General features: G+C 48.0%; 1 protein-coding gene across 6 annotated transcripts in view; it reads left to right on the top strand.

Annotated features, from left to right (window-relative positions):
• LOC106561737 (reelin) overlaps positions 1–21896 on the top strand; it is a 331862-nt gene that overhangs the window by 67405 nt on the left and 242561 nt on the right. For all 6 annotated transcript variants that reach the window (XM_045688533.1, XM_045688531.1, XM_045688530.1 and 3 more), the window contains exon 2: positions 10057–10164. In XM_045688533.1, coding sequence (XP_045544489.1) covers positions 10057–10164 — 108 coding nt within the window. The remainder of the gene's footprint in view (positions 1–10056; positions 10165–21896) is intronic.

Here is a 21896-nt window from a genome sequence, read left to right as displayed (position 1 = left end):
TATGTGCACACACACACACGCACACACACACGCACGCACGCACGCACACACACACGCACGCACGCACGCACGCACGCACACACACACACACACACACACACACACACACACACACACACACACACACACACACACACACACACACACACACACACACACACATACGTTAACATACATACACACACTGACATACAAATACACGCCAACACACTCACTCACACACACACACACACCCAGGTCTTGGATGAGAGCGTTGTTGATGAAGCTCTTGTTAATCCCCTTGGCGAGCGGTCAGTCAGAGATGGAGTATAGACAAGAATGTTAAGGATACCTTCAAAGGCCCTCCACCCTGCTCTTTAGATATATGTGTGTGTGTGTGTGTGTGTGTGTGTGTGTGTGTGTGTGTGTGTGTGTGTGTGTGTGTGTGTGTGTGTGTGTGTGTGTGTGTGTGTGTGTGTGTGCTGTGTTACTCCTCTCTCACCTAAAGATGAAAGGGACCAGACTCATAAGCCAATCAGATCTGATCTTATCAATTCACCTGTCGGGGGACTCGGACACACACACACACACACACACACACACACACACACACACACACACACACACACACACACACACACACACACACACACACACACACACACACACGCATTGGTGTTGATCCAAGCTCTTTTCTATATGGACTACTACTCCACTACCCCATACCCCCTCCATCCCTCCATCCCTCCATCCACTTCCATCCCTCCATCCCTGTAACTGTTGTCTGTGGAAGAAGGAGTAGACCAAAGCGCAGCGTAGTACGTGTTCATGATGTTGATTATAACTTGAACACTGAAACAAAAAAACTAAGTGGAACAAAACACAACAGCTCTGTCAGGTGAACACACCAAACAGAAAACAACTACCCACACCAACCCTGTGGGAAAAGGCTACCTAAGTATGGTTCCCAATCAGAGACAACGATTGACAGCTGTCCCTGATTGAGAACCATACCAAAAAAAACACACACAGCATGCCGCACACCCACACCAATAACATGCCAAAACAAAGAAATACCAAAACATAGAAAAAAGGACATAGAATGCCCACCCTAGTCACACCCTGGTCTAACCAAAATAGAGAGTAGTTTTAACGCACTCTGGAGGAGGGTGTGTATGTGTGCATGTGTGTGTGTGTGTGTGTGTGTGTGTGTGTGTGTGTGTGTGTGTGTGTGTGTGTGTGTGTGTGTGTGCTGTGTGTGTGTGTGTGTGTGTGTGTGTGTGTGTGTGTGTGTGTGTGTGTGTGTGTGTGTGTGTGTGTGTGTGTGTGTGTGTGTGTGTGTGTGTGTAGGAGTGAAGTGGATAACCTCAGAATGCAGAACATGTAGAATGTAGAAATGAGTGTAAAAGACAAAAACAGCATCACAGTTTATCAGTGTAGTACATTACACCCTGTTCCTATGTGAATACATTATCACACCCTGTTCCTATGTGAATACATTATCACACGATAACAGCTCTGTCTCCCTGTTCCTATGTGAATACATTATCACACCATAACAGCTCTGTCTCCCTGTTCCTATGTGAATACATTATCACACCATAACAGCTCTGTCTCCCTGTTCCTATGTGAATACATTATCACACCCTGTTCCTATGTGAATACATTATCACACCATAACAGCTCTATCTCCCTGTTCCTATGTGAATACATTATCACACCCTGTTCCTATGTGAATACATTATCACACCATAACAGCTCTGTATCCCTGTTCCTATGTGAATACATTATCACACCATAACAGCTCTGTCTCCCTGTTCCTATGTGAATACATTATCACACCCTGTTCCTATGTGAATACATTATCACACCATAACAGCTCTGTCTCCCTGTTCCTATGTGAATACATTATCACACCATAACAGCTCTGTCTCCCTGTTCCTATATCAATACATTATCACACCATAACAGCTCTGTATCCCTGTTCCTATATCAATACATTATCACACCATAACAGCTCTGTATCCCTGTTCCTATATCAATACATTATCACACCATAACAGCTCTGTCTCCCTGTTCCTATATCAATACATTATCACACCATAACAGCTCTGTCTCCCTGTTCCTATGTGAATACATTATCACACCATAACAGCTCTGTCTCCCTGTTCCTATGTGAATACATTGCATATTATCAACACAACAGTAAATTATTTTCCTCCAGGACAAGATCTGTTGAACAGATAATGTATTATTTGTGTCTAAAACAGCCTACGGTAGAAGCCGTTAACCCTCTCTCAGTGTAAAGCATGATGATGATGACTTGTGATTGTGAGAGCATTTTGAATGCACTCTCAAGACTTTTACGACGTACAAGGTGTGTTATACAAGAAACGTATTGAATATGATAAATATAGTAATGCTTTCCTATACACACACTGAGATTCACATAATTCCTTCCCTGAGAAACACAATGGGACTTTCACCCACCCGTTACATGCAGAGCCCAGCCAGACTAAATAAGTGGAGAAATACAGCACAGAAAAGGTAGAGCTACAGCATATTGAACAGCAGCAGTCAGTGGTGGTATAGTGATAGAGGGACATGTTGTTACAGAGACAGGAATCTGAGGATGTGCATCAGTTTAAAAGCACATCCAGTCATTTTCCAGGTTCAGGGTACAAAAAAGGAGACCTATATCATACAAAATGCAGGGAAGTAGATGATATGTAGTACTAGAAGCCAGGAGAGGAGAGAGGGGAGAGAGAAGAGAGAGAGGGGAGGAGGAGAGGGTTGATATTAAACAGAAAGGAGGAGAGAGGAGGAGCGAGTTGGATAAACAGAAAGGAGGAGAGAGGAGGAGGAGAGAAGAGGAGAGGGTTAGATATTAAACAGAAAGGAGGAGAGAGGAGGAGGAGAGAGGAGGAGAGAGTTGGATAAACAGAAAGGAGGAGAGAGGAGGAGGAGAGAAGAGGAGAGGGTTAGATATTAAACAGAAAGGAGGAGAGAGGAGGAGGAGAGAGGAGGAGAGAGTTGGATAAACAGAAAGGAGGAGAGAGGAGGAGAGGGTTTAATAATGCACTGGGAGTGATGGATAAATTGAGTCTGTATTGTTGAGGAGAGAGACAGGGAGGAGAGCGACAGGGAGGAGAGAGACAGGGAGGAGACAGACAGGGAGGAGACAGACAGGGAGGAGACAGACGGGGAGGAGACAGACAGAGAGAAGAGAGACAGGGAGGAGACAGACAGGGAGGAGAGAGACAAGGAGGAGACAGACAGGGAGGATGGAGACAGGGAGGAGACAGACAGGGAGGAGAGAGACAAGGAGGAGAGAGACTGGGAGGAGAGAGACAAGGAGGAGACAGACAGGGAGGAGAGAGACAGGGAGGAGAGACAGGGAGGAGAGACAGGGAGGAGAGAGACAAGGAGGAGAGAGACTGGGAGGAGAGAGACAAGGAGGAGAGAGACAGGGAGGAGACAGACAGGGAGGAGAGAGACAAGGAGGAGAGAGACTGGGAGGAGAGAGACAAGGAGGAGACAGACAGGGAGGAGAGACAGGGAGGAGAGACAGGGAGGAGAGACAGGGAGGAGAGGGACAGGGAGGAGACAGACAGGGAGGATGGAGACAGGGAGGAGACAGACAGGGAGGAGAAAGACGGGGAGGAGACAGACAGAGAGAAGAGAGACAGGGAGGAGACAGACAGGGAGGAGAGAGACAAGGAGGAGACAGACAGGGAGGATGGAGACAGGGAGGAGACAGACAGGGAGGAGAGAGACAAGGAGGAGAGAGACTGGGAGGAGAGAGACAAGGAGGAGACAGACAGGGAGGAGAGAGACAGGGAGGAGAGACAGGGAGGAGAGACAGGGAGGAGAGGGACAGGGAGGAGACAGACAGGGAGGAGAGAGACAAGGAGGAGAGAGACTGGGAGGAGAGAGACAAGGAGGAGACAGACAGGGAGGAGAGACAGGGAGGAGAGACAGGGAGGAGAGACAGGGAGGAGAGGGACAGGGAGGAGACAGACGGGGAGGAGACAGACAGAGAGAAGAGAGACAGGGAGGAGACAGACAGGGAGGAGAGAGACGAGGAGGAGACAGACAGGGAGGATGGAGACAGGGAGGAGACAGACAGGGAGGAGAGAGACGAGGAGGAGACAGACAGGGAGGAGAGAGACAAGGAGGAGACAGACAGGGAGGATGGAGACAGGGAGGAGACAGACAGGGAGGAGACAGACGGGGAGGAGAGAGACAGAGAGAAGAGAGACAGGGAGGAGACAGACAGGGAGGAGAGAGACGAGGAGGAGACAGACAGGGAGGATGGAGACAGGGAGGAGACAGACAGGGAGGAGACAGACGGGGAGGAGACAGACAGAGAGAAGAGAGACAGGGAGGAGACAGACAGAGAGAAGAGAGACAGGGAGGAGACAGACAGGGAGGAGACAGACAAGGAGGAGACAGACAGGGAGGATGGAGACAGGGAGGAGACAGACAGAGATTAATACACATGTTGGAGACAGACAGAGATTTATAGACAAACACCGCTACACCACTTTCTTTTCAAATGTTTCATCCAATTCCTCAAAAACGGAGGCGGAATCCTAGGTCAGTTAGCGGCTTTGGTTCCAAACAAGTTTTCTTCTTTCATGTACTCACAGACTCCCAGACTCCCAGACTCACAGACACCCAGACACCCAGACACCCAGACAGACAGACAGACAGACAGACAGACACCCAGACACCCAGACACCCAAACAGACAGACACCCAGACACCCAGACACCCAAACAGACAGACACCCAGACACCCAGACAGACAGACACCCAGACACCCAGACACCCAGACACCCAGACACCCAGACAGACAGACACCCAGACACCCAGACACCCAGACACCCAAACAGACAGACACCCAGACACCCAGACACCCAGACACAGACACCCAGACAGACAGACACCCAGACACCCAGTCATCCAGACACCCAGACACCCAGACAGACAGACACCCAGACAGACAGACACCCAGACAGACAGACACCCAGACACCCAGACAACCAGACACCCAGTCATCCAGACACCCAGACAACCAGACACCCAGTCATCCAGACACCCAGACAGACAGACACCCAAACAGACAGACACCCAGACAAACAGACAGACACCCAGACACCCAGACAGACAGACACCCAGACACCCAAACAGACAGACACCCAGACACCCAGACAGACAGACACCCAGACAGACAGACACCCAAACAGACAGACAGACAGACAGACAGACAGACAGACAGACAGACAGACAGACAGACAGACAGACAGACAGACAGACAGACACACACACAAATACACACACACACACACACACAAAGACACACGGACACACACACAAAGACACACACACACACACACACACACACACACACACACACACACACACACACACACACACACACACACACACACACACACACACACACACACACACACACACACACACACACACACACACACACACACACACACAGACCAGTTATCTTTTTATACTAGTTTATGTTTTTAGTCCTGCATTGTTTTTATGTCATTGATTTATTGATGTGGTCGTGTAGTCCTGTGGTCCTGTCACTCTGTAGTCCAGTGATGTTTCATTACACTGAAGTTGTCCTCTTGTGTTTTTACACTAGTGATGTGGGCGTGTAGTCCAATGGTCCTGTCACTCCGTAGTCATGTGGTGAGTGGAGTTTTACAGTATCTCCAGTAATGTAGTCATGTGGTGAGTGGAGTTTTACAGTATCTCCAGTAATGTAGTCATGTGGTGAGTGGAGTTTTACAGTAACTCCAGTAATGTAGTTATGTGGTGCTGTTGTATTTTACAGTAACTCCAGTAATGTAGTCATGTGGTGAGTGGTGTTTTACAGTAACTCCAGTAATGTAGTCATGTGGTGCTGTGGTGTTTTACAGTAACTCCAGTAATGTAGTCACGTGGTGCTGTAGTGTTTTACAGTAACTCCAGTAATGTATTCACGTGGTGCTGTAGTGTTTTACAGTAACTCCAGTAATGTAGTCATGTGGCGAGTAGAGTTTTACAGTAACTCCAGTAATGTAGTCATGTGGTGTTTTACAGTAACTCCAGTAATGTAGTCAGGTGGTGAGTAGAGTTTTACAGTAACTCCAGTAATGTAGTCATGTGGTGCTGTGGTCCTGTCACTCAGAGTTAGGAATACACATTAGCTAGCTAACCTGCTGAAAACACTGTCTGTCCCCCACTGGGGTTTCCTGGAGTGGGTGGATCCCCACACTGTGACCAGGAAATGAATTGGGATGAACTGGGAACACTGGGGTGAATTGTTTGGTCACCATGGCAATAATACTAGCCAATAAGATCTTCAAATTATTATTATTATTAGATTAATTTTTTTAAAGGGTAGATCAGCTTTAATACTGCAGATAGATTGTAGCTTCCATCAATGTAATTATTTGCATCACTTTCAACCGCCCATATATTTTGGGGGTAAATATATTTAAATATATATATATCCATACATCCATACATACATACATTCTTACATACATATGTAACCGATGTGAAATGGCTAGTTAGTTAGCGGTGGTGCGCACTAATAGCGTTTCAATCAGTGACGTCACTCGCTCTGAGACCTGAAGTGGTTGTTCCCCTTGCGTTGCAAGAGCCGCTGCTTTTGTGGCGCGATGGGTAACGATGCTTCGTGGGTGTCAGTTGTTGATGTGTGCAGAGGGTCCCTGGTTCGAGCCCAGGTTGGGGCGAAGAGAGGGACGGAACCTACACTGTTACACATACATACATACAGTTGAAGTCGGAAGTTTACATACATCTTAGCCAAATACATTCAAACTCAGTTTTTCAAAATTCCTGACATTTAATCCCAGTAAAAATGCCATGTTTTAGGTCAGTTAGGAACACAACTTTATTTTCAGAATGTGAAATGTCAGAATAATAGTAGAGAGAATAATTTATTTCAGCTTTTATTGCTTTCATCACATTCCCAGTGGGTCAGAAGTTTACATACACTCAATTAGTATTTAGTAGCATTGCTTTTAAATTGTTTAACTTGGGTCAAACGTTTCGGGTAGCCTTCCACAAGCTTCCCACAATAAGTTGGGTGAATTTTGGCCCATTCCTCCTGACAGAGCTGGTGTAACTGAGTCAGGTTTCTAGGCCTCCTTGCGTGCATACGCTTTTTCAGTTCTGCCCACAAATTTTCTATAGGATTGAGGTCAGGGCTTTGTGATGGCCACTCAAATACCTTGACTTTGTTGTCCTTAAGCCATTTTGCCACAACTTTGGAAGTATGCTTGGGGTCATTGTCCATTTGGAAGACCCATTTGCGACCAAGCTTTAACTTCCTGACTGATGTCTTGAGATGTTGCTTCAATATATCCACATCATTTTCCATCCTCATGATGCCATCTATTTTGTGGAGTGCACCAGTCCCTCCTGCAGCAAAGCACCCCCACAACATGATGCTGCCACCCCTGTGCTTCATGGTTGGGATGGTGTTCTTCGGCTTGCAAGCATCCCCCTTTTTCCTCCAAACATAACGATGGTCGTTATGGCCAAATAGTTATATTTTTGTTTCATCAGAGTAGAGGACATTTCTCCAAAAAGTACGATCTTTGTCGCCATGTGCAGTTGCAAACCGTAGTCTGGCTTTTTTATGGCGGTTTTGGAGCAGTGGATTTTTCCTTGCTGAGCTGCCTTTCAGGTTATGTCGATATAGGACTCGTTTTACTGTGGATATAGATACTTTTGAACCTGTTTCCTCCAGCATCTTCACAAGGTCCTTTGCTGTTGTTCTGGGATTGATTTGCACTTTTCGCACCAAAGTACGTTCAGTTCTAGGAGACAGAATGCGTCTCCTTCCTGAGCGGTATGACGGCTGTGTGGTCTCATGGTGTTTATACTTGTGTACTATTGTTGGTACAGATGAACGTTGTACCTTCAGGCTTTTGGAAATTGCTCTCAAGGATGAACCAGACTTGTGGTCTACCATTTTCTTTCTGAGGTCTTGGCTGATTTCTTTTGATTTTCCCATTATGTCAAGCAAAGAGGCACTGAGTTTGACCCAAAAGATGTCAATTAGCCTAACAGAAGCTTCTAAAGCCATGACATAATTTTCTGGAATTTTTCCAGCTGTTTAAAGGCACAGTCAACTTAGTGTATGTAAACGTCCTACCCACTGGAATTGTGATACAGTGAATTATAAGTGAAACAATCTGTCTGTAAACAATTGTTGGAAAAATTACTTGTGTCATGCACAAAGTAGATGTCCTAACCGACTTGAAAACGTTAATGACTCCAACCTAAGTGTATGTAAACTTCCGACTTCAACTGTACATACATACATACGTACATACAAACCCACATATATATATATAGATATACACACACACACACACACACACACACACACACACACACACACACACACACACATACACATACATTCATGCATACATACATACATACATACATACATACATACATACATACATACATACATACATACATACATACATACACACATACACACATATTATTTAAAAAATATATATTTTCCTTTATTATTTTCCTCTAACACTACCACCCCTCCCATAATTGGAGTAAACTAATGAACATCAACACTTAGGCTTCTACTTCCAGCTTATACATACTATGTATATATATGGTACTATATACATACACACTAAATACATATAGTACTATATACATATAGTACTATATACATACATACTATTTACATATAGTACTATATACATACATACTACATACATATAGTACTATATACATACATATTATATACATATTATACTATATACATAGAGTACTATATCCATTTTACGGACACAACATGGATGAGCTGGTTCAATTTACTGTATTTCTCCAGCTTGTTAGTAGTATATCAGAGTGGCTGGTTATATCAGACAACGTTATGTTGGGTTACTCTACAGTATGTGACTCAGACCTCCACTTGACCTGCTCCAGGCTTACTCTTGTTGGGTGAAATAACACTTCCCAGTGATAGCAGGTAGCATCTGTGACAGTGTGCCACCACCACCTCTGGAGCTGCCCAGCACCTGCACACCCATCTATGTCCTCTCCCTCTCTGCCTCGCTGCTCCCCTCTCTCCCTCTCTGTCTCGCTGCTCCCCTCTCTCCCTCTCTGCCTCCCTGCTCCCCTCTCTCCCTCTCTGCCTCCCTGCTCCCCTCTCTCCCTCTCTGCCTCCCTGCTCCCCTCTCTCCCTCTCTGCCTCGCTGCTCCCCTCTCTGTCTCGCTGCTCCCCTCTCTGCCTCGCTGCTCCCCTCTCTCCCTCTCTCCCTCGCTGCTCCCCTCTCTCTCTCCCTCTCTGCCTCCCTGCTCCCCTCTCTCCCTCTCTGTCTCGCTGCTCCCCTCTCTGCCTCCCTGCTCCCCTCTCTCCCTCTCTGCCTCCCTGCTCCCCTCTCTCCCTCTCTGTCTTGCTGCTCCCCTCTCTGCCTCGCTGCCCCCCTCTCTCCCTCTCTGTCTCGCTGCTCCCCTCTCTCCCTCTCTGCCTCCCTGCTCCCCTCTCTCCCTCTCTGTCTCGCTGCTCCCCTCTCTGCCTCCCTGCTCCCCTCTCTCCCTCTCTGTCTTGCTGCTCCCCTCTCTGCCTCGCTGCCCCCCTCTCTCCCTCTCTGTCTCGCTGCTCCCCTCTCTCCCTCCTGCCTCTCTCACCCACTTTATTACTCTCTCTATCTCCCTCCCTCCCGCCCTCCCCCTTCCTTTCCCTTCACATCACCCCACCCTCCCTCAGGGGATTCCTTCTCACCTTCCCCTCTCTAATGGCTTTACTATAATCCTTGTTAACACCTGTGTTCTGAGGCTCGTTAGTCTCGTTAGCAGCAGTGAAGATGTGAGAGGAGTGGCGTAAGGCACGTTCTCTGTCAGATAGTGAAACATCACACTGGGCAATTAGCTACTGTATGTAGTTAAGGAGCCCCGTTGAAAGAAAAAGACACAAACCTCCCAGCTCGCACACACTGTTGAACGAATGTTTCAAAATGAATATAAATCTCTCTCTTTCTGTCTCTCCACAGTGATTGTCTCCACCAGTGTGTATTTTGATGGTCTGCTGGTGACCGGTCTCTACACGTCCACTCCTGTCCAGTCTGCTCCAATCCCTGCTCCTGCTGCATTCGGCTTCGGTAAGTCAACCAATCCGTACCTGACGTCCTCAACAACATGTAGTTTAGCCAATGAAAGACAAACCTTCTATTCCACTGTGCTACTGAGCCTAATAGCACATGGAATTAGCTTTCCATTCCTTAATCAGTACTCACTGGTGAAATCCCTTTCCATCCACCTGTTGCTTTCAGATCAATGCAGATGAAGGAACTGAAATTACTTCAGTGTATTCCCCACAAAACCGTGTGTGAAAGAGTCTGTAAAGCTCACCCAGTCCATTGATACCAGTCCAGCCCCTGATGGTACCAGAACCAAAAGCACACAAACAGCCCAGACGCTCTAACAGGCTATAATGGATTGGACTGGAATTGAGTCTGAGGATAGATAAAACTGGGGTTGAGTTTGGGGATGATGTGGACTGGGGTTGAGTCTGGGGATAAGTCTGGGGTTGATGTAGACTGGGGTTGAGTCTGGGGTTGATGTAGACTGGGGTTGAGTCTGGGGATGTTGTGGACTGGGGTTGAGTTTGGGGATTATGTGGCCCAGGGTTGAGTCTGGGGATGAGTCTGGGGATGATGTGGACTGGGGTTGAGTCTGGGGTTGATGTAGACTGGGGTTGAGTCTGGGGATGTTGTGGCCCAGTGTTGAGTCTGGGGATGTTGTGGACTGGGGTTGAGTCTGGGGATGATGGGGACTGGGGTTGAGTCTTGGGATGATGTGGCCCAGTGTTGAGTCTGGGGATGTTGTGGACTGGGGTTGAGTCTGGGGATGATGTAGACTGGGGTTGAGTCTGGGGATGATGTGGCCTGGGTTTGAGTCTGGGGATGATGTGGACTGGGGTTGGGATTCATTTACTCTTTATGTTTGATCGTTGAAAGAAGAAAACAAATATGTCAATGGAGTGGAGAAATACTGTCGAGATACAATACTTAAACAATAAGGCCCGAGGGGGTGTGGTATATGGCCAACATACCACAGCTAAGGGCTGTTCTTATGCATGACGCAACGTGGAGTGCCTGGATACAGCCCTTAGCCGTGGTATATTGGCCATATACCACAAACCACCAAGGTGCCTTATTGCTATTATAAAACGGGTTACCAATGTAATTAGAGCAGGAAAAACAAATGTTTTGTCATACCCATGATATACCACGGCTTTCAGTCAATCAGCATTCAGGGTTCAAACCACCCAGTTAATAAGTTCTGTTTAATGCTGTGGGAAATACATTATAAACCCACAGGAGAAGACCTATCATTAAGACATTAGTTGGAACAATGGACAATAGAGAAAGAGACCAAAACCACACGGATCATACACTGACTGACTGTGGTATTATTAATTCTATACTCAACTAGTACGCAGGCCAAGCAGTCATACTGTATGCATTCCAAACCACAAAAGGCCACACTGCTCTTCTCAGAAACTGCTTTGGAACTTTCCCAAAAAATGAGATTATGGGAAATTCTGTGCAAACACGTCTGTGATATTATACTTTTATCTCAACCATCAGTGTGGGCTGGAAGTGTCAGTGTGTACTGGACATGGGCTGGGAGTTCAGTGGAAAGATGTAATGACTGCATGCTTTGATGTTATAGCTGTATCTCTGTCATCGGTGTGTACTGGACATGTTTTAACTAATGGTCTGTGACTGAAGTCTTACTTACTGAAACACAACGCTGAAACACATCGCTGAAACACAACACAATGCTGAAACACAACGCTGAAACACAACACAATGCGGAAACACAACACAACGCTGAAACACAACACAACGCTGAAACACAACGCTGAAACACAACACAACGCTGAAACACAACGCTGAAACACAACGCTGAAACACAACACAACGCTGAAACACAACGCTGAAACACAACACAACGCTGAAACACAACGCTGAAACACAACGCTGAAACACAACGCTGAAACACAACACAACGCTGAAACACAAGACAACGCTGAAACACAACACAATGCTGAAACACAAGACAACGCTGAAACACAACGCTGAAACACAACACAACGCTGAAACACAACGCTGAAACACAACACAACGCTGAAACACAACGCTGAAACACAACGCTGAAACACAACGCTGAAACACAACGCTGAAACACAACACAACGCTGAAACACAAGACAACGCTGAAACACAACACAATGCTGAAACACAAGACAACGCTGAAACACAACACAATGCTGAAACACAAGACAACGCTGAAACACAACGCTGAAACACAACACAACGCTGAAACACAACACAACACTGAAACACAAAACAACGCTGAAACACAACACAATGCTGAAACACAAGACAACGCTGAAACACAACGCTGAAACACAACACAATGCTGAAACACAAGACAACGCTGAAACACAACGCTGAAACACAAGACAACGCTGAAACACAAGACAACGCTGAAACACAACACTGAAACACAAAACAACGCTGAAACACAACACAATGCTGAAACACAACACAATGCTGAAACACAAGACAACGCTGAAACACAACGCTGAAACACAACACAATGCTGAAACACAAGACAGCGCTGAAACACAATGCTGAAACACAACGCTGAAACACAACGCTGAAACGATATCTCTCCACTCCTGACTCTAAAGCCTGTTTGGCAGGAATCACATGGTCATGATCAATCAAAGGGCTCAACAGAGAAGAACAACAGAAGAAAAAAAACTCTGTTTCATAAAAAACTAATGCACTGAGAATAACTGGAACTGAGATGGTTTCAAAGTTGAGATATCTGCATATGGGGCCCATGTAGTGTGCCTAGGTTGGGGTTGTCTTGGGGGTAGAGAGGTCATAACGCACCCGCAAAGAGAGCTGTGCCCAGGGTTCCAGGTCCAAACTGTGCCCAGGGTTCCAGGCCCAAACAGTGCCCAGGGTTCCAGGTCCAAACTGTGCCCAGGGCTCCAGGCCCAAACTGTGCCCAGGGCTCCAGGTCCAAACTGTGCCCAGGGTTCCAGGCCCAAACTGTCCCAGGGCTCCAGGCCCAAACTGTGCCCAGGGCTCCAGGTCCAAACTGTCCCATGGCTCCAGGCCCAGACTGTGCCCAGGGCTCCCGGCCCAGACTGTGCTCAGGGCTCCCGGCCCAAACTGTGCCCAGGGCTCCAGGTCCAAACTGTGCCCAGGGCTTATGGTCCAAACTGCTCCCAGGGCTCCAGGTCCAAACTGTGCCCAGGGCTCCAGGTCCAAACTGTGCCCAGGGCTCCAGGTCCAAACTGTGCCCAGGGCTCCAGGTCCAAACTGTGCCCAGGGCTCCAGGTCCAAACCAAATTAACCAGTGTATCTGTTTTCTCCTGCTTGCCGTTGGCAGGCATGGTTTTTGGCAGAGGCATCCAAGCGTTGGGCCTCCAACATTGCGTCACCTTTGCTTCACAGAGACGTCTTGAGCTGTGCCTGTGACTCATTCATTAGAAGAAGTTTGGGAGAAACTCCCAGACTGATGGGCAAACCTCAGCAGGGTAGTCATTCACACAGGTCTCAGGTGAAGGGCTCCGGGCTCTTTTTCTCTTCATCCTCCTCTCTGTGTGTCTCCTTAAGAAAGTCCTCAGGGATGAACATTTACACACTTACCCTTGGAGCACCAATACACAAACACAATGAAAATGTTCCTATAGAAGAGGAAACACAAGGGGGGAGATGTATTAGTGTAACACACATTGCTGAACACCATAGCACGATTCCCAGCAGGAAGTCACTGGTTCAGTTCTTGTTTTATTATCCTCTATAGTTCCTCTGTACCATCAGAACGCCCATTGAAGGGAATGGGAGTGTGGTGACCAGGCAAGCTCCGTTGTCTGGGGAGTTAGACCCAGCTTGTCTTTAGACCTTGGCCTGGTTGGGACTCACATCTCTGGAGAAAGGAGACACCAGACGTGGGGGCTGCTGTTCCTGGATCCCCATAAGGGGAGAGGAGAGGGAGAGAGAGGAAGAGAGAGAGCGAGGAAGGGAGAGAGAGGGAGAGTCAGAGAGAGGGGGAGACAGAGGGCGAGTCAGAGAGAGGGGGAGACAGTGGGAGAGTCAGAGAGAGGGGGAGACAGAGGGAGAGTCAAAGAGGGGGAGACAGAGGGCGAGTCAGAGAGAGGGGAGACAGAGGGCGAGTCCCAGGGAGAGGGGAGACAGAGGGCGAGTCCCAGGGAGAGGGAAGACAGATGGCGAGTCAGAGAGAGGGGAGAGTCAAAACACTCTTCCATGAGCGCATGGAAAGCCAGAGTATTGATGAGGTAGTGTTGTAGCAGAGAGCCAGTGTTTCAAGGAAACTTTTTGATGATAATGAAGTGGAACGATGACGCACTCGGGATATTGATGATGCTCACAGTGTTGCTGTGAAACGGTCAGTCCTGATGTGACATGCTCAGTAAGGACAAAGGGGGTCAGGGACAGGGACAGGGTCAGGGTCAGGGTCAGGGTCAGGGACAGGGTCAGGGACAGGGACAGGGTCAGGGACAGGGACAGGGACAGGGACAGGGTCAGGGTCAGGGTCAGGGACAAGGACAGGGACAGGGACAGGGACAGGGTCAGGGACAGGGACAGGGACAGGGACAGGTGGGTAAGGGGTATATTTGATAGTGTCAAGGCCAGGATGTGGCTCTATAATCTCTATAATCCAACATTCAGAGGCATAATCAGACCAGACACACAGACAGACACACACACACATACATATATATATATATATATATACACACAGTCACTCACAGTGCCATATTGTGCAGCTGGGTGACGGTGACTAGGGCAGTGAGGGCACACGTTTTGGACCTGTCTCCTGTTGTTTGGGCTGCCTGTGTCTGTGTGGGGCTCTAGCTGTGCTGTGGGGAATGAACTCACTACCTAGCTGACTCATATTCAAAGGATGTGCAAGCTTCTTAGGGGCTGTATTGACAGAAGTGTAGAGAGAGGGGAGACAGAGGGACGAGTCAGAGAGAGGGGAAACAGAGGGCGAGTCAGAGAGAGGGGAGACAGAGGGCGAGTCAGAGAGAGGGGAGACAGAGGGCGAGTCAGAGAGATGGGGAGACAGAGGGATGAGTCAGAGAGAGGGGAGACAGAGGGACGAGTCACAGAGAGGGGAAACAGAGGGCGAGTCAGAGAGAGGGGAGACAGAGGGACGAGTCAGAGAGAGGGGAGACAGAGGGACGAGTCAGAGAGAGGGGAGACAGAGGGACGAGTCAGAGAGAGGGGAGACAGAGGGACGAGTCAGAGAGAGGGGAGACAGAGGGACGAGTCAGAGAGAGGGGAGACAGAGGGACGAGTCAGAGAGAGGGGAGACAGAGGGCGAGTCAGAGAGAGGGGAGACAGAGGGCGAGTCAGAGAGAGGGGAGACAGAGGGCGAGTCACAGAGAGGGGAGACAGAGGGCGAGTCAGAGAGAGGGGAGACAGAGGGCGAGTCAGAGAGAGGGGAGACAGAGGGCGAGTCAGAGAGAGGGGAGACAGAGGGACGAGTCAGAGAGAGGGGAGACAGAGGGCGAGTCAGAGAGAGGGGAGACAGAGGGCGAGTCAGAGAGAGGGGAGACAGAGGGACGAGTCAGAGAGAGGGGAAACAGAGGGCGAGTCCCAGGGAGAGGGGAGACAGAGGGACGAGTCAGAGAGAGGGGAGACAGAGGGACGAGTCAGAGAGAGGGGAGACAGAGGGACGAGTCAGAGAGAGGGGAGACAGAGGGACGAGTCAGAGAGAGGGGAGACAGAGGGACGAGTCAGAGAGAGGGGAGACAGAGGGACGAGTCAGAGAGAGGGGAGACAGAGGGACGAGTCAGAGAGAGGGGAGACAGAGGGACGAGTCAGAGAGAGGGGAGACAGAGGGACGAGTCAGAGAGAGGGGAAACAGAGGGCGAGTCAGAGAGAGGGGAGACAGAGGGACGAGTCAGAGAGAGGGGAAACAGAGGGCGAGTCCCAGGGAGAGGGGAGACAGAGGGACGAGTCAGAGAGAGGGGAGACAGAGGGACGAGTCAGAGAGAGGGGAGACAGAGGGACGAGTCAGAGAGAGGGGAGACAGAGGGACGAGTCAGAGAGAGGGGAGACAGAGGGCGAGTCAGAGAGAGGGGAGACAGAGGGCGAGTCAGAGAGAGGGGAAACAGAGGGCGAGTCAGAGAGAGGGGAGACAGAGGGACGAGTCAGAGAGAGGGGAGACAGAGGGCGAGTCAGAGAGAGGGGAGACAGAGGGATGAGTCAGAGAGAGGGGAGACAGAGGGACGAGTCACAGAGAGGGGAGACAGAGGGCGAGTCAGAGAGAGGGGAGACAGAGGGCGAGTCAGAGAGAGGGGAGACAGAGGGACGAGTCAGAGAGAGGGGAGACAGAGGGACGAGTCAGAGAGAGGGGAGACAGAGGGACGAGTCAGAGAGAGGGGAGACAGAGGGACGAGTCAGAGAGAGGGGAGACAGAGGGCGAGTCAGAGAGAGGGGAGACAGAGGGCGAGTCAGAGAGAGGGGAGACAGAGGGCGAGTCCCAGGGAGTGGGTATGTCTGTTGGTTAGTGATGTGGTGGTTCTGTGGTCAGAGCTGTGGTTGGGAGCAGACAGACAGACTGCTCACAGGCCCCTAGAGGGAAACACCTCACCAGCCCAAGACCTCACAGACACACATTCATACACACACACCCCACCAACTGGCAGGCGGCCAATACATAGTCACTGCTTTCTGCAGCTCCACGGAAAACTCATACAGACAGAGAGATAGAGACAGAGACAGAGAGAGGGAAAGAGATAGAGAGAGAGAGAGAGAAAGAAAGAGAGAGAGAGAGAGAGAGAGAGAGAGAGAGAGAGAGAGAGAGAGAGAGAGAGAGAGAGAGAGATAGAGAGACAGAGAGATAGAGATGAACCTGGAGAAGAGTCCCCTAAGCAAGCTGGTCCTGGGGCTCTGTTCACAAACATAAACAGACCCCACAGAGCCCCAGGACTGCAACACAATCAGACCCAACCAAATCATGAGAAAACTAAAAGATAATTACTTGAAACATTGGAAACAATTAACAAAATAACTGAGCAAACTAGAATGCTATTTGGCCCTAAACAGAGAGTACACAGTGGCTGAATACCTGACCACTGTGACTGACCCAAACTTAAGGAAAGCTTTGACTATGTACAGACTCAGTGAGCATAGCCTTGCTATTGAGAAAGGCCGCCAAAGGCAGACCTGGCATTCAAGAGAAGACAGGCTATGAGCACACTGCCCACAAAATAAGGTGGAAACTGAGCTGCACTTCCTAACCTCCTGCCCAATATATGACCATATTAGAGACACATATTTCCCTCAGATTACACAGATCCACAAAGAATTAGAAAACAAACCCGATTTTGATAAACTCCCATATCTACTGGGTAAAATACCACAGTGTGCCATCACAGCAGCAAGATGTGTGACCTGTTGCCACAAGAAAAGGTCAACCAGTGAAGAACAAACACCATTGTAAATACAACCCATATTTATGTTTATTTATTTTCACTTTTGTACTTTAACCATTTGTACATCGTTACAACACTCTATATAGACATAATATGACATTTGTAATGTCTTTATTCTTTTGGAACTTCTGTGAGTGTAATGTTTACTGATCATTTTTATTGTTTATTTCACTTTAGTTTTTTTTATCTACTTCTCTTGCTTTGGCAATGTTAACATAACAGACACGCCGCAGCACCAGTTTATTGTACTCCACTCCCCTGAAAAACAACACCCTGCCGCCACACTGCTTTCTCTGTAAAATGAAATAACCTTTAAGACTGAGCTTTTACTGGGTTGTCAGAACTCAACACCCACTCATTGTCAGATTAGTGAAAGTGTGACGTGTGTGTGTGACGTGTGTGTGTGTGTGTGTGTGTGTGTGTGTGTGTGTGTGTGTGTGTGTGTGTGTGTGTGTGTGTGTGTGTGTGTGTGTTTGGATGAAAGAGGTGCCAGTTAGAGCAGACTGAAGGAGACCAATGTCATGGTGGTTATATGGCATCTGATTCAAACCAATTGGTGTGTGGGGTTAGCTTGGTACTTTCAGTAAAACTACAATCTGGGATTTGTATTCTACCCAAACGGCAGCCCTGCCACTTAAACTGGGGGATTGGGCTGGGGAAACGTACATTACATGTTACAAAAAGTTATAAAATCCCAGATTGTGCCTTTGACTCCAACTATACTGTAGCTCTGAGGTTCAGGCCCACGTGTGCATGGGTGGCTAACCACGGCAGTTCACGGTGTAGTCATTAGCATTCTAGGCTAACCACGGCAGTTCACGGTGTAGTCATTAGCATTCTAGGCTAACCACGGCAGTTCACGGTGTAGTCATTAGCATTCTAGGCTACCCACGGCAGTTCACGGTGTAGTCATTAGCATTCTAGGCTAACCACGGCAGTTCACGGTGTAGTCATTAGCATGGGTGGCTAACCACGGCAGTTCATGGTGTAGTCATTAGCATTCTAGGCTAACCACGGCAGTTCACGGTGTAGTCATTAGCATGGGTAGCTAACCACGGCAGTTCACGGTGTAGTCATTAGCATTCTAGGCTAACCACGGCAGTTCACGGTGTAGTCATTAGCATTCTAGGCTACCCACAGCAGTTCACGGTGTAGTCATTAGCATTCTAGGCTAACCACGGCAGTTCACGGTGTAGTCATTAGCATTCTAGGCTAACCACGGCAGTTCACGGTGTAGTCATTAGCATTCTAGGCTACCCACGGCAGTTCACGGTGTAGTCATTAGCATTCTAGGCTAACCACGGCAGTTCACGGTGTAGTCATTAGCATGGGTGGCTAACCACGGCAGTTCATGGTGTAGTCATTAGCATTCTAGGCTAACCACGGCAGTTCACGGTGTAGTCATTAGCATGGGTAGCTAACCACGGCAGTTCACGGTGTAGTCATTAGCATTCTAGGCTAACCACGGCAGTTCACGGTGTAGTCATTAGCATTCTAGGCTACCCACAGCAGTTCACGGTGTAGTCATTAGCATTCTAGGCTAACCACGGCAGTTCACGGTGTAGTCATTAGCATTCTAGGCTAACCACGGCAGTTCACGGTGTAGTCATTAGCATTCTAGGCTAACAACGGCAGTTCATGGTGTAGTCATTAGCATTCTAGGCTAACCACGGCAGTTCACGGTGTAGTCATTAGCATGGGTGGCTAACCACGGCAGTTCACGGTGTAGTCATTAGCATGGGTGGCTAACCACGGCAGTTCACGGTGTAGTCATTAGCATTCTAGGCTAACCACGGCAGTTCACGTGTAGTCATTAGCATTCTAGGCTAACCACGGCAGTTCACGGTGTAGTCATTAGCATTCTAGGCTAACCTTGCTCTAAGTAGCTACATTGAGACACGCTGGAACAGAAAACAATGTTATGTTTTGGTTGCCAGGTAGTATTGAACGAGAGAACATAGGAGTGTGAATGGACTGTGGTTTTTATTGAAGTTTAAGTGACAGTTTACACACGAGGCTAGGCTACAAGGCTGAGGTGTAACAACCTTTGTAGTTGATTTACTTGAAAGGAAATGGCAGGAAAGAGAACGTAGACACAACGTAAACATACACTCTTACAGAAAAATGGTTCCAAAAGGGTACTGCGGCTGTCCCCACAGGAGAAACATTTTGGGTTCCAGAGAGAACCCTTTATTGGGTTCCACGTATAACTATTTTGGGTTCCATTTAGAACCCTCTGTGGAAAAGGTCCTTACATGGAATCAAAAAAGGGTTCTTCAAAGGGTTCTAGAACCATTTTAGGTTCTAGAAAGCACCTTTTATTCTAAGAGCGTAGATCCATGATTTAGATCTTTGTTTGGTTTAAGTTATTTGATGAAACAACTTCCTGATGATTCTCATTACAGACATTTTACAGTGTAAATAACCTTTGCGTCCTTTGAGCCTTCTTCCTTCCTTCCGTGTCGAGACGTCCACATTTAGAAATGTCTTTTACACACTGCTGCCAGAAAACCAACATGAGATTTAAATTAATTTCAAACAGAACTTCAATCACTTTGTGTTTTATACATTCTTTTAACTTGTATTCCATTAAAAAAAGCCCTTTCTTTCCATGCCAAGGACATTGGCTTTAAAAACGGAAATATTCTTTAGATTATCCCGTTTAAAACGCGTGTGTGTGTGCCTGTGTGTGTGTGTGTGTGTGTGCGTGCGTGCGCGTGTGTGTGTGTGTGTGTATGCATGTGTGCGTTTGTAATTTCCGTACATCACCATCATCACCATCAGTAAAGGACCCCATAGGGACTCCACATAGCAATGTCACGGTTAGACCTGATTTATAGCTCTGCCACTAATGAATGTAGAATGTTTTTTCAGGCACATCATCATTTACTGAAACAAAGAAAGCCACTGTAATGCCCATATGGTGTAATGTATTATACACCCGGGCATGCAAGGAGAGGATTCAGTAAGGTTTCAGCCTGTTGATTAAGACAGGGCTTTGGAAATGTCACAAAAACAGTGAGAGGAAATAGTGCTTAGATGAGAGAGGAGAGTCTTGTCAAGAAAATGCAGGAGGGGAGATGTAAAAAATGACAGAGACAGAGAGCTGAGAGAGAGATGGGTCAAGAAAATAGAAGAGAGATGAGAGAGAGAATGGAGGAGAGAGAGAGAGGAGGGAGGACAGAGAGAGAGAGAGAGGAGGGAGGACAGAGAGAGAGAGAAGGGAGGACAGAGAGAGAGATGGGAGGACAAAGATAGAGAGATAGAAGGGAGGACAGAAAGAGAGAGAGAAAGAGAGAGAAAGAGAGAGAGGAGGACAGAGAGAGAGAAGGGAGGACAGAGAGAGAGAGAGAAGGGAGGACAGAGAGAGAGAGAAGGGAGAACAGAGAGAGAGAAGGGAGAAGAGAGGACAGAGAGAGAGAAAGAAGGGAGAACAGAGAGAGAGAGAGAGAGAAGAGAGGACAGAGAGAGAGAGAGAAGAGAGAACAGAGAGAGAGAAAGAAGGGAGAACAGAGAGAGAGAGAGAGAGAAAGAAGAGAGGACAGAGAGAGAGAGAGAGAGAGAGAGAGAGAGAGAGAGAGAGAGAGAAGGGAGAACAGAGAGAGAGAGAGAGAGAAGAGAGGACAGAGAGAGAGAAAGAAGGGAGAACAGAGAGAGAGAGAGAGAGAAAGAAGAGAGGACAGAGAGAGAAGGTAGGACAGCGAGAGAGAGAGAGAGAGAGAGAGAGAGAGAGAGAGAGAGAGAGAGAGGGAGGACAGAGAGAGAGAGAAGGGAGGACAGAGAGAGAAATACAGAGGACATTAGAGAAAAGGAGCAGAGAAAGAGAGAAAGGAGGACAGAGATAGCAGAGATAGCAGAGATAGCAGAGAGAGGTGTAATTGCAGAAAATGACTAAAAGATGAGGAGGAGTGGATAACAACAGGGTGTTTGATGCAAACCAGACAGAGCAGGGAATTAGTGAATGACGGGGGAGTGCAGAGAGGCAGGAGAGAGGGAATTAGGTAAAGGCAGATGGGAGGATACAGTGAGAAGAGACGGAATTAGTAAAAGACGGAGGGGAGGATACAGGGAGGAGAGAGGGAGGAGTGTTTGCAGGAGAAAAGAAGATGGGATGGGAGGAGGAGGAGGAGGAGGAGGAGGTGGAGGGTAGGGAACATTCCATCATTCCCAGAGACGTTGTGTGAGATCGGTTTCGTCGCGGTCATGCTGAGTCAGATAGAGCCTTTAGTCAGTGATGGATGTGTCGTTTGGAGAACTCCATGTTTATATTCTCCTTCATTTGCATATCTATATGTATTTGCGGGGGCATGTTTGGCACCTGCGAGAGAGGTCAAAC

The sequence above is a fragment of the Salmo salar genome, chromosome ssa10 (genome assembly GCF_905237065.1).
Source record: "Salmo salar chromosome ssa10, Ssal_v3.1, whole genome shotgun sequence".
NCBI classification, from domain to species: domain Eukaryota; kingdom Metazoa; phylum Chordata; class Actinopteri; order Salmoniformes; family Salmonidae; genus Salmo; species Salmo salar.
This window is presented reverse-complemented; position numbering and strand designations above follow the sequence as displayed.